This window comes from Neopsephotus bourkii, unplaced genomic scaffold (genome assembly GCF_033783945.1).
Source record: "Neopsephotus bourkii isolate Nb327-2 ecotype Australia unplaced genomic scaffold, CSIRO-AGI_Nbou_v1 NB_1792, whole genome shotgun sequence".
NCBI classification, from domain to species: domain Eukaryota; kingdom Metazoa; phylum Chordata; class Aves; order Psittaciformes; family Psittacidae; genus Neopsephotus; species Neopsephotus bourkii.
The window spans coordinates 10,086,471-10,099,666 of record NW_026902266.1 but is presented as its reverse complement, the minus strand read 5'-3'; the positions used below and the strand labels follow the sequence as shown (position 1 = coordinate 10,099,666).

Below are 13,196 nucleotides of genomic sequence, written 5' to 3'. Positions count from 1 at the left end.
ATTTCATTCTTCTCCCAAGTTATTTCTTCATCCTTTCTTCCAGTATGATACTGCTAGGTGTCTTAACTGAATTACTTGGGCCATATTTGCAAGAAATGTGAATATTTCAGTGTCAGAGCCTTAAGATTTCTCACCAGAGAGCAAGAGATTTAGGACCTCAGCTTGGCTTGAGCCAGAGGAATAATAAGGAGAAATGGCCGAGGATTGAAACAAGACACACAATGTGCTTAAGCAGTTGTGCTGAAGCAGGCAAACTCAGATAGATTTAAACCTGATTACTTACACACATTTAAACAAAGAGAGGTGCTTCCAAACACTTTAGATCAGCATATTCAGGTGAATAGAGGTACACAGAAAAACACTTCAAAACAGTGTGAGAAAGACTAAGAGCCTACAGACAATTGTACAGAATTAACTTGTGAGATTAAATTGCTCTTGACTATAGTGGAGTAGAAACATTAATGTGCCAGATTATTGGTGCATTTAAGGTTAAAGTATGGTGTATATGCATACTGTTATTAGTACGGTCTCAGTCAGAAGCATGTAAAACTTTCTGTAGATAAGCTCCTGTCTTTGGAAAAAAGAGGTTGGCACTTTATCCTCTCATCCTTCCCTCAAAGATACTTGCATGGTTTCCAAAGTGTCTCAGGAAACATAAGAAGAGGTATTATTGCTTTGATGGTTTTACTGCTTATCTTCAATGTTCTGTCATTTAAGTGTGTAGTACTTTCATGTACTCCAAGTTTTAAATGATCATGATTTCCACTGCATCTATGCAGGAAAAGAAAGGAAAGGTGATTGGCAGTTTTGGCAGTAAGTGTTTCCAAGGGGAAAAACTGGGAAAAAATGAGCATAGGAAAGACCCAAGAGGAAAAAAAAAGATACAGAAGAAAAATCCAAATGTTTGGCTAAAGCGGAAGAAACAGATTTGTATGGGGAAAAAAGCAGACAAGATTTAGCAATTATCTTCAAGGAGGGAGAGAACAGCCACACTAACCTTACCATAGTGTTTCAGCCTTAGTAATGGAGAAGAGATGGTGGCGGTATCCACTGTAACAGAGGAAGAGAAACAGAAGAGCATGACTGCAGAACAGTAAAATCCATTTTGGTCAAGATAAATGGAAAAGGTGGTGAATCAGCCAAGCTTAAAGATCCAGGAACATCTAAAGGATGCATGATTAAATGGAGGAAAAAGAGGACCAGCATGGATAAATATGACAAAGTTGTCAAAAGTAAGTGATAAATAAACCCTTGTGGACAGATGAAATCACTTACGAATGCAGGTTTAGGGATGCAAGACTTCAATGGCTATTCAAGGGCAGGATTCCTTGCCAGTTTCTGACTGATCCTTTTGTGTGTGCTTCTTCCCATCACAAGTGTGGGGGCAGCTTGTACCGAATTGCTCCTTTGGGAAGGTTTTACTCATCTTAATCATGGATGATCAAATAGCAAACTTGTAGGATGTGTAAAGTGGTTTTTTTTTATTTCAATTATAAAAATTATGTCTGAGTAGAAAAAAAAAGCCATTAAAGCAGGTATCTTTATTAAATGCTAAAACATTCTAGTCATCAAGATTTACAATGACTTTGCATTGTAAATTCTATAAGGAGAACTTGGAGACAATCAAGTAACAGGAAATGATTGTGTTCCTGCCTTCTCAAGAAAAGCAGAAAGCAATTATTTGAGGGGAGTGACTACACATTTATGTACATAGATTTGACTTTTGAAGAAATGAACTGGCAAATGTGGCTGTTCTTTTAGTAATGGTGTTAAGATCCTGATGGTGATTATCTTGCAGTCTTGGAGAAAAATTAACTAGTTCCCAAATTCCATTAAATATCTCACAAACTTGTATTCAGCTACTGTTTGAATCAGCCTTTGGTTTTCTTACTCTTCAGTGCTGACATTGTTGCTGCATTTGTAGAAAACAAGGTAAGCTTTGATCAGACTGAAGTGCTTTCCACTCCTGTAACAATGTCTCTTGTCCAGTGAAGTAATGTCATACAAGAAAATAACTTCTTTATAGCCAGAAACGTAAAGATTTTGCTCCTTTTCTTTGAGGGTAGGACAGGAAAAAGAAAGAGATCTGTATAGTTATATCCAAAGTAAGCATGCTTCTCAGTGAGGAAACTAATTTCATAAGCCTACTTATACATGTTTAGAGTCATGTGTAGATGTTACCTATTATTGCACTTACATTATCTCTTTTTAACACATCTTTATCATCAGCGAATAATCAATTTCTATGTTACAATTATTTCCTTAGCTAAGCCTAAGATAATGTTGGTGCTTTACAGAGGTGCTAAAACAAAACCACATCTAATGTTTTCCCTTGTGAATTTGGTGATCAGTTGCTGAAAAAAGCTCTTTTCCTCAATCACAGTCCTACTGTGCCTCAATGTTTTCTGTTTGTCAGGCAGATGCAGGAAGCTATGACACTGGCTTAAAAATTGTAGCTTCAAAAGAGTTTGGGCAGATTTTATTTGCTGGCTCTTTCGGAGTATATTTAGGTCGATTTTGTGCATAAATTTAGAAATCTATCTTTTTAATTGTTAGTCTCATATGACTATTGGTTCCCAGAAACTCTGCTGTAAGTAGATTAGCAAATATTATGTCATAATAGCCTTTGCCTTCATGTCCTCTTTACCAGCACTGAAAGGGGAGAGATCTTTTTTTGGTCCTGGATTTAGCAGAAGATACAAGCTGAACTGTTGCCCCTGCACAAGTTCCTTTCTCAGCCAGCTGGGAAACAGCTGATCCTCCTCACACAGAGGGCAGCAGGGATGTATTGATGTACTGCTGTAGCACCTAACAATGCCAGGACAATTGAATGGTCCTGGAAGGGACTGGGAAGAACACTGTTACACTGGGGCTTATGCAGATCTCAGTACTACCAAGAGAAAGAATGAAATGATGACCTGAGATCTTCCACCCTTCTTATATCCTGTAAAGAACAAGCATGGGATTACCCTAAGGACTTAAGATGTAATTTCTCACCCTATTTTTGCTGACATGCTCTGATGATGTATAAGATAGTAGCATAGCACTTGTGCAATCAATCAAGTTTTATAACAATGCTGTTGCTTAACAAGGTTAGTTTTCTATTCTGAGATTGTTTTCCAGATAAGGAGTTTGTTCAACTCTTGTCTTACCTTCAGAATGCATAAAACTAAAGTGGAAATAGATGCCAGTTTTCAAATATTTTCAAAGTGATATTTTTCTCCATAGTTCATCCCCTTTGTGCTACCCTGGTAATGCGACAGTTCTCACCCTGGCTGAATTTGGTGAGCTGTTCCTCTGGAGGGATTCCCTGTGTCAGCCTGTTGGAGGTGCAGCCTGAGAGTCAGGTCAGGCTGGAGCATGGCTGTTTTGGCAGTTGTCAGAGGGTGTAAGAGTGTTGCCAGGTAGCATGAGATAGGGCTTGATCCTCTGTGAACCTGCTTGGAGACTGAGCTGTGGTAATGGGGGACAGAAGACAACCAAGCCATAGCCAGCTTCCCTTCCCTGTGGGTCTGCACCTTCTGGCTTGCCAAGCAAACCTCAGTGAAGGACAGAGTGGCCCAGTTTTAAGAGATTATTCTGCACTGGATTTTGAGTATATACAGGGAAACTGCTGCAAAACCTACTTAACAAAAAAATCTTAATTGGAAATGTTTCAATGAGAATAAAAGAGTGCAACACTGATCTTCTGTTGAAAATGTCCCCCGTACATCAGTCTGGAAGCTTTTTGAAGGCATTTTGGAAGAAAATTTGCTTCCAGACTGATTCATAGGTTTCTCAGTAATTAGTTCAGCAGCAGTTCCACTTTCTCAGAAGTAGTCACTGGAGCAGCCTAAACCCAGATTTAATGTCCATTAAAAAGGAAGTGCTTCAATGTTGGAATCTACATCATCATTCTTGCTCTCAGGGAAATACTTCATTTTTATAAAAAAAGAGGCTTTCATTTTTGGGCCAAAGTCAAACTGAACTACAAGAGAGATAGGTAAAATACTAATTGTGTTGATAAGATTGATGTGAGCTTATTGTAAATCTGAAGATGGCCTGTTGGATGCTACGGAAGCAGAATAAAGGAAAGGATTTGATCAATTAAGGATGCAAGTTTTGCAAAAGCTAATGTTAACAAAAATTTGGGTGATCAGTAAGGTGTTATGTTGTGTTTCAGAGTTTAAGCCAGTCTCTACCTATTAAAATTACAGAATCACAGAAATTGGAGGTCAAAGATATGAAGAGAATGTATTTTCCTTGCCTAGAGCTGATCAACTATACCTGTCATTCCTGACAGATATTACACTACTATGCCATAAAACCCTCCAGTGCAAGATACACCGTAACTGCAATGCAACCTATTCTTATGTGTAAGTAACCTCAATTGTAGAAAGCTCTTTCTAATCTGTTGCATCTCCTTTGTTGCTCTTTAAGCCCATTCTGTTATTTTGAATCTAGTGCCATAGTGTAAATTATTAGTGCTTCATGGCAAGTATTTATAATTTTTTTATCCCATTTCTCCATAGTCTTTCTGTCTATTCATTGTTTTCCCAGTCTTTGAGCTTGTTCTCTAAATCATGTTATGGGATCCCTGATAACTGTTACTGGTATTTCTCTGGAGCTTCTCCAACTCATCAGTCTTTTTGTCACGCTGTCCTGAACAAAGGACACTTGCAGGTCTAGATCTCACCGGCAACAAGCAGAGTGTAAGGATTACCTCTCAGGCCCTAAGCGTGATACTCCTGTTTAACATACAGCTCACTTTTGTAACAGCACCATGTTGTTAACTCTGCCTTACTTTATATAATTTCCTGCAGAACAGATTACAATGAAATAATCTGTTGGGAGGATGCTTTCACAGGAGCTCAACAGTGCTCACTTTGCCCCAGGTAGCTTGTAGAGGCTTCTTATGTGGCAGTGCTTTCTGGCTGTTTGAGGAGGCAAGATCCTGAATTAGACAGACCAGGCATCCATCAGAAACACCTATAAGTAACTTCCCAGCTTCTCCTCATAAAGTAAAACCATGTGATTTTCACAGCTGCCTTTATCATAATTGTCCTTATCTGAAAAAGGTGCAATTACGTACTGTGAAGAACAGGCTTAGAGAGAACAGAGAACTGAATCATGCCTACCTCCCTCTTGAAGAACTTGCTGTGTCAATGGATTGTAGCATTGTTACCGTCAACCCTTTCCTTTCTGTAGGGTCCCCTCTTGTCAGATATAAACCATTCTTGGGAACAGAAATTTTGTCCATGCAGCTCACAATCTTGTCTGCCTTGAAGAATTACAGTTTATTATTGAACAAAAAATCTTAATATAACATACAGATGCAATGTTTTTGTTGTTGTTCAACAGCATGTCAACTGGAAACAGTTAAGAACCTCATTGCAGAGTCTGTGGCTTGATGATAGAATAGCAATATTTACAGTAGAAAAAATGGTTGCACTTTAAAATGCACTGCTTAAATAATATCTAACAGAAGAATACTGTAAGAATTTGTATCTAATGTAGAGAAAGAAAGTAACTCTAAAATAGGACAGCTTTTTCTTATTGCATACAAATTAAAATAAATTTATTTGAAGAGTAAATTCCTTTTATTTGGAGCTGCAGGTTGCATTAGATAATCTGATTTCATAAATAAATACATAAGTAAATCCTGTAATTCTGTAGCTCTTCATTTTATCTGCTTTGAACCTATACCCACTGATTCTTTTACCTGATACATTGAGCAGAACAAGCTCCTTGGAGCAGATTGTTTTTTGTAAATGTCCTGCTTTCTTAGTGCAGTGCTCCAAAATACCCCTCTGTGCTAGTTTTTCTATGAATACTTAATCTCTAGTTTTGGATTTATCCATCAACAGGAGACCATTATCCTGTGACTCTGATCTTTGTCTTTTCTACAGCTTCAAAAATAGACAAACTGATCAAATGTCTTTCTTCTCCATCTTATGTAGAAAGAAAGAGAGGTTTGCAGAAAGAAAATATATCTGGTGACACCACATGACGTATAGCTGAGGGGAACAAACAGGACAAGCCTTCCAGCTGGGAGTCCCTCCACGAGCTCTGGCAAGAAGCCGCAGAAGTGCTTGCCAACATCCAAGTGCTATTTCATCTATACATGCACAGAAGTGGCATTCATACCTGTTGCTTTAAATTTACTGGGGTTTTTGTCTGTGAAAAAGTGGAAATACTAGCTTCTGAAACTCTGTAATGGCTGCAGGCTCCAGCCCGAGGCTGAGTCGCACTGGCAAGATAAGGGCTTGAATGAACTGCCTGGCATCAATCCCAAGATGAAATTTCACTTTGTCCTCCCTGAAGCACCGAAACATGCTATTACACCAGACTCGTCTGCATTTTTAAGGTTAAATCAGGAATACTTTATGTGGACAAGAGTAATTAAATCCCCTAAGGGAATGTGAATGATTAACTGTTAACACAGGATGAGGAGAAGGGACAGTGACGTTGGAGAGAAATACCTGACGGGAAGCCTAGTCATTCAAGTTCCTACACTTTATTTTTGGTGGTGTAGCTGTACAAGTCACGTGAAAACAGCAAAAGCGATTCTGAGCAGGTTCTTTAGGTGCCACTTGATGTTTGTAAGTGCAACCTCAGGAAAACAAGCTTGAAAACCAGAGCAGGAGTCGTGGGAACGGAAGAGATTTAAATCAAACGCTTAAACTACTTCTCCCGGGGGTTCCCGTGGTGCGCGTACGTGCGATGGAGCTGCTCTTCACAACGAAATGTTGAAGTTGCCAGTGCGGGGGGAGGAGGAAGCCTCCCAGGGAGGGCCAGCTGAGCTGCGACCCTGCGGCGAGTCAGGGCAGCGGGCGTGAGGAGCCCCGGGGCGAGCACGCACCGCGGCGGGCACTGCGCTTACAGCCACGTAATGTGCTGGTTGCACAGAGCTGGTTGCTGGTGCTGGGTGCACGGAGCGAGCTGGCGCCCGTCACGGTCCGCACCCTGGGCGCACAACCGCCCTCCCCGCCCGCCCATCGCTGCGGCTGCGGGAAAGCGTGGTAGCTAGGAGCGAGCGAACGCCCCCACCCCGGAGGGCTGTAACTCACGAAAGGTACGCAGATGTGTTAGGAAAAAGCAAACCGCTACACGTCACCTGGAAAAACAGACAGACAAAATCTCAGAACCCCAACCCCAAGAACCCAAATGGTTTTGCAATCGCCGTTCTGCAAACCGAGCGCGGAGAAGCGGCGCCCCCGGCCTGGGGTGGGAGGGGGAGACGGGCGGCAGCAGGTGCTGTACCCCTAGAGGCGCACAGACAGGGAAGGAAGCAGAGACCCCTATGGGGTTATCAGGGACCGGCGGTGTCGTTTCCACTATGTTCGTGCTCGTTTTTAAACTTCAAAGCTAAACTAGCATCAACAAAGCAGCACCGGCCTCGCGGTTCCCCCCGCGGCTGTTCACCTCCCGGTGAAACGCACAACTCCTGCCATCGGGAGCGACCCGTGACCTCGGTGTCTGCAAAGCAAAAAACGAAGAAACGCCGGGAGCTCCCCGGGAGAGCCCCCCCATTCACTTTAAGTGGAGAAACGAGCAATGTAACTGCGTTCGATACCTGTCCCACTGTGCGGTACTACCCGACTGCGCAGTGTGCGTGGGGCTCCGCTTGCTGCGGTATCCCCGCCGGGGCCGGCGACACTGACCGCAGCGGAGCGGCACGGGCGGCACTCACCGGGTGGTGCCACAGCAGCCGGGGACGTGGAAATCCAACGGCTGCGGAAGGGAGCGAGGGACGGGCGGAGCCGCGCCGGGCCTGGCCGGGGGACTCTCACCGGCGGCTCATACAGATGCCGCCGTCCTCGGCAAACGCCCTACGGCGGGCAGGGAAGGCACCCCCCGGCTCCCGCGGGCCGCTGGAAGGGCTTTCCGCTTCCAGACGCTGCAGAACAGCCCGCCCGACCAGCGCCCTCCCGCTGCCCCCGCCCGCCTCGGCTGACAGCTGTGTTTTCCCACCCAAGTCGCGTCGCATCTCCCCAGTGCCGCCCCCCCGCCGGGCGGGTACCTGCCGCGCCTGGGCAAACAGGCCGCCGGGGCAAACATCCTGCGCGGCAGGTGCAGCGCCGCTGCGCCGTGACAGAGGGCCCTCCGCGGGTGATGCATGGGCGGCGGGCAGCTGCCCGGTAATCCCTGCCAGCAGGGCTGCACGCTGCGCCGGGGGGAGGCGACCCTCCCTTCCCCCGTGCCTCTTCCGTGCGCGGAAAGGCGCTGCACCTGCCCTTGGAGTTATGATGGTGATGGTCCTAGAGCCCCAGGGTACGCCAAGCACCCGTCCCGCAGAGCAGCTCGCTGCCGCCGCGGGGCCGTTCTCAGGTGCCAGGGGTCCCTGCTCCGGGCGGAGCGGCGGAGTGCCGGCCGCAAGCCTGGCGGGGGAGCGGGGAGCCGGGGGTGCGCCCCTCAGGCAGGGCTCAGAGCTGCCCGGCCCGCCCCGGGGAAGCGGCGGCCGGGAGCCCTTCCTGTGCGGTGCCCCCGTCCGCAGCACATCCTGCCAGGACCCTGTTCCCGAGGGATCCCCGCCCGCCAGAGAGCAGCTGCTGTCGGGGCGGATGGGTGCTACCGGGTTCCCCGCCTAAGTCGCTGCTGGGCGGGCGGGCGGGGTGTGGGGGAATCCCGGGGAGGGAGCGCACTCGCTCTGCAATGCGGCCCCTCTGCTGCAGAGGTCGCCACGCGTGAGCAATCCCGCGGGGAGCGGGGCCGGACCGCGTCCCTGTGTCGTGAATGGCCTCCCGGTCCCCTCCGCAGTGCTCCCCCCCCGACGGGGTGTTTTTTGTGAATGGGACCTTCACGGAGTGGAGCATGACGTCACTACCGAACCGGGCTTTGGCGTCGGGCGGCCGAGGCGGTAATTGGCTGGCGGCCCCGCGCGGGCGCCCACGCAAGCTGCCGCGGCGGCAGGTATAAAGCGGAGCGGGCGGGTGTGGAGTGGTACGGCGGCTCCGCGGCTCCACCGGTCTCCGACTCCGCCACGCTCCGCACCGTCCCGCCGGTAAGCACCGCGCCACGCACCGCGCCGCTTCTCTGCCTGCGGCGGGTCGCGTAAGTCCCGTTCTGTTTCCCTCCCAGGATGAAGAGCTTTGCCCGTGGCCGTAATGCCTTCTTCATTCGTGTGTTTGTGCACGCGTGTGCAAGGACAAAATTGGTCCTCGGTCTCTCTGTTCCTTCTTCCAGCCGACACGGCTTGGGGTGTCCCTCCGGGCGGCGGGCGGGCGGGCGGGCGGCTCGCCGTACAGGGCTAACCCCGGTGCCCGACCGGGTGCACCTTGCCGGGGACGCGTGGGAAAGCGGGGCGTCCTTCGGGAGGGGCCTCGTGCCTGTGAGCCCTGTCGAGGGTTGGAACCTGGTGTGATTGGTACTTAACGATCTGTGTTAGATCAGAGTCTTAAGACATTGATGCTGTGAGATAAAGAGGTGTATCTCAAAGCAGATTTTTTTTTTTTCATAGGTTTTGTTGTTGTGACTAGATTTTAACCTGTTCTGGTTTTGGCCTCAGAGTAGAAACAGCTGTTGAAATTGAACTACGTAGTTCTCATAGTGTAATCTGAACTGGGATATTACTGTGCTAGCTGCCAGGAAGCAAGCAGTTCAGCTAAGGTGCTGGCAGTGGCACTTCATTCTTAAAAATATTAAATACTGAGAATTTCTTTATTTTCTGTTGTGACTTGTGTCCTATCACTATACCTGTTCATGTCAGACGCACCGAGTATGACATTGTATGCAAGAGTTAATCAGAGAAACGTGCTTTACATCAGTTTGAGGGAAAATCTGCAGTAAGTTGAATGCAGATGGCTGTACAGAACTGCAGGTCTGGAAAGCTGCATTTATATCCCCTGTAATAGTGCTAAGTTACCTTAATCTTTTGAGAAAACCAAATTTTTTGGTTTTGACCAAAACCCAAATGATTACTTTTGACTGGTAATAGCACTATTCAAAAGAAATGGAAAGGTAATATTTAAGAATAATAAAAAGAAGGCTGTTAATATTTGTGTTACTTGTGGCTAGGAAGTGATGACCTCTTTGGTGGAACTTGCAGGACTGAGAGGGTTGGAAAACAGCCATTTCTTGATGTACCTCTTTCTCGTAGAGAGGAAATCATGGTTGTGCTGAAGATTTCATCTTTCCTTGCCATTTATGCCTTGGTGGTGTGCCAGATGGATAGCTTCCAGGCAGCCCCAGTCAGGTAAGAAGCTGGTCCTGTTGCTGTATCTGAATGGTATGAAAATACTTAATGTTCTTTAGAGACCTAAGAGGGGTATAGACTTCAGTGAAAGAGAGAGCTGGCTTCTTTGATGACATTTTTTTGCACTGTGGCTTTTTTATATATAAAACATCTGATGCTGTGCATGAGGATGCTTTCCATATTCACACCCATGAAAGACACAGTCAATGACATGCAGTACTGCGTGACAAGCCCCTCTCTCCTGTGTGTGGTTCTCTGCAGCAATCCGGGTTTTATTCACCCTGTTTTGTTTGCCTCTGCTTAGACCTGGCTTGGAGTCCATAACAGATCGAGTGACGCTCAGTGATTACGAAGCTCGGAGATTATTAAATGCACTGGTGAAAGAGTTCATACAAATGACAGCAGAAGAGGTGGAGCAAGCCTCTGAAGGGAACAGGTAAGGACTGCAGTCCTGAGGCAGGAGAAGGGCAGTAGAGAATGTTCTATGGTTTGTATTTAGTAAGAGCCATCTGAGCACGTGCTCTGCAGGTCAGGATTTTTTTTCTTTTTTGGGGGGTTGTGGCTAACAGTGGTCACCTAACTGGTAAAGGATGATACTGCAGAGACATCCTAATGTTGGTATCCGGAGAACCGCTTCCACCCAGTTAACCTGTGTCTGTCTGTCTTTTACAACTGATAGTGGAGGGCGACTTGAGCTTGAATGAGGGGGTTATGTTAAAATATGACGGCAAAAGGTATGTCCTCCTAGTGGGAGTGCTAGGGGCCATTCAGTCACTCTTGGATTCTCTGTCACAAAAGTGCATGCTGTCGTAAGGCATGGTAAGTCCCTGGCAGGGGGGACGTGTTCCTCTCAATGCACGCAGCGCCACTCTCCCCTGTAGACCAAAGGCATGCAAGAGCATTTGCATTATCCTAATAGGATTTGTATTGCAAAGCATGATGGTGATGTATGAGAGGCTGAACAGCATGCTGAATACATGGGAAGTAAAACTGACCTCTGAGTCTGAGCATCCAAAAGGCTAATGAACTTGCTTTTCAACAATGTTTAATTCATTGAAAGACAGTGTTTTTCTTCCAACTGCATTTGTATGAACTTTCCTTGCATGGAATGTGATGTGGAGGGTTTATTTTTTGTTTTAAGTTTACTAACTGTATGTATGTATTTCTCTAGGGAAGAAATGCATGAATGTGCATGTTTAAGGTTTCTCTTCCTTTGGGCATGTTTTTTTCCCCCCTGCAGCCTGGATAGACCCATTTCCAAACGCTGTGCCAGTCTGAGTACTTGTGTGCTGGGCAAACTGTCTCAAGAATTGCACAAATTGCAAACTTATCCTCGCACTGACGTCGGGGCTGGAACTCCTGGCAAGAAACGAAATGTGCTGAGTGACGTGGAACACGAACGCTATGCAAAATACGGGCAACCCCTGGGAGACAACTAGACATGCTTATTTCTCCCCTTTTCCCTTTTTTTAACCTGATGCATGTGGATCTAACTTTGATTGCTAACTTTGCTATGTTCTTTTGATTCTGTTTTTGACAGAGAATGTTTGAGGGGGGCCTAATGTTAGGAAGACAGGGAACGTAACATGCATACCAATCTAAGGGGAAAAAAATGAATAAAAATGAACAGCACTTCCTTGACATTTCAAATGATTTTCTTAGACCCTGATTAAAAGAAAATAATCTAAACAAGGCTTTTCATTTCTGCTGCTAAATGTACAAGTAGGCTCTTCTTTTGTGCTTGGCCATGCATTTGTTCAATAAACCTATTTTTCTATAAGGATTAGATCTGCTTGGTTTAATAACTTGTTTTAGAATGTGAGATGTCTAGGTAAGGCTAGAAAAAACATACAAGTTCTTGTTTAAGCGCTCAAGAGAGGCAATGCTGCTAATTCTGGACAGTCTGGAAGAACTTAGAAATTGAAATTATGTGCATACATTTGAAGGTTCTAATGTAATCAGACGTGTGTAATATTGTTAGCAAGGATCCTGAGAAGTAAAGGAATCAGGAAAGGCTCATACAGATTTGTTCAAGCAAACTAGAAATGTAAACCTGTTTTAAAACTGGGTACTGAACTCTTCCAGGTAAGAATTTTGTGTTATTTCCCTTTTTCCTTCTTACTTTATGATAGGTCTTTACACTAGTATAATTTAAACTTGGGTATCTTTATAGTATTTGTGTATATATCAGTTTAGGTGAATTATAAGTTAAGAGACAAACTCACATTTATTTACAGTTCTTCTGTTGCAGCACTTGATTTATCTTTTAATCAGAGGCCTGTTCCAAAAAAATTGCGTTGATGTTATATATTTGTTGTTAACGTTAACAAACTGTCATTTAATGCTTATCTGAGAAGAGGCTAGTTGCTTTAGTAAAAAATTATTCAAGCATTGTGAAATGCTGTAGTAGACAGGTCGAACTCCAGGAAACAGGGGTTCCTAGATTCTCTGGGAGTATGGGAAAAAGTATATTTATGTGTGGTTCAGCTCTGAAAGGAACTGGTCAATTCTGTACGGCACTATCAGAGTTACTGACACAGTTCCTGTGCTAGGGTTTCATGTGTTTTCTGGCTACTATGTAGCGTAGGTGTTGAGGTGAGACATTAAAGATCAGCGCCTGCTACAGTGCTTCTGCAGCACTACAAGCAAAGCGCAGATCTGAGCTTCTGGAGGGAATTGGGATTGGTTAAATAGTTCAAACCTGGACCTCCTCAGCACCTCTCACCATCATGGTCATGATGGAGGCAGGCAATGGCTCAGGTGTTGCTAAAAATCTGTCTTGGCTTAGTCTTCAGCCCAGTTGCCCAAGAAACGAAGGGCTCAGCCACCTTTTGCAAACTGAGCCTGATGCTTAGAAAAGCATAGAGGTGCATCTTCTAGAGTTTATAAGCTGCCCAAACAAAAGGCACAAGTGCCTGCTGCACAGCAAGCCTGTTTTTTCTTCTGTAGAAGAATCTTTCATAGGCATAGCATCCCTCACTGATGCTTCATTATGTGCTGGGTAGATACTTTGGGAACTAAC

The 13,196-nt window shown here is 45.4% G+C and overlaps 1 protein-coding gene across 1 annotated transcript; it reads left to right on the top strand.

The window, feature by feature from the left end:
- Positions 1 to 10,018: 10,018 nt before the first annotated feature.
- On the top strand, positions 10,019 to 11,957 carry CALCA (calcitonin related polypeptide alpha). Its single transcript, XM_061380208.1, has 3 exons — positions 10,019 to 10,174; positions 10,479 to 10,610; positions 11,415 to 11,957. The coding sequence occupies exons 1-3, from the start codon at positions 10,089 to 10,091 to the stop codon at positions 11,611 to 11,613; spliced, it is 417 nt and encodes a 138-aa protein (XP_061236192.1). The 5' UTR covers positions 10,019 to 10,088; the 3' UTR covers positions 11,614 to 11,957.
- The last annotated feature ends 1,239 nt before the right edge of the window (positions 11,958 to 13,196 follow it).

Bases quoted from the DNA above. Each gene is read 5' to 3' on its own strand.
- CALCA (XM_061380208.1), top strand. From the start codon at position 10,089: ATGGTTGTGCTGAAGATTTCATCTTTCCTTGCCATTTATGCCTTGGTG. The intron at 10,175-10,478 runs GTAAGAAGCTGG...GCCTCTGCTTAG, and splicing joins TTCCAGGCAGCCCCAGTCAG to ACCTGGCTTGGAGTCCATAA. The intron at 10,611-11,414 runs GTAAGGACTGCA...TCCCCCCTGCAG, and splicing joins CAAGCCTCTGAAGGGAACAG to CCTGGATAGACCCATTTCCA.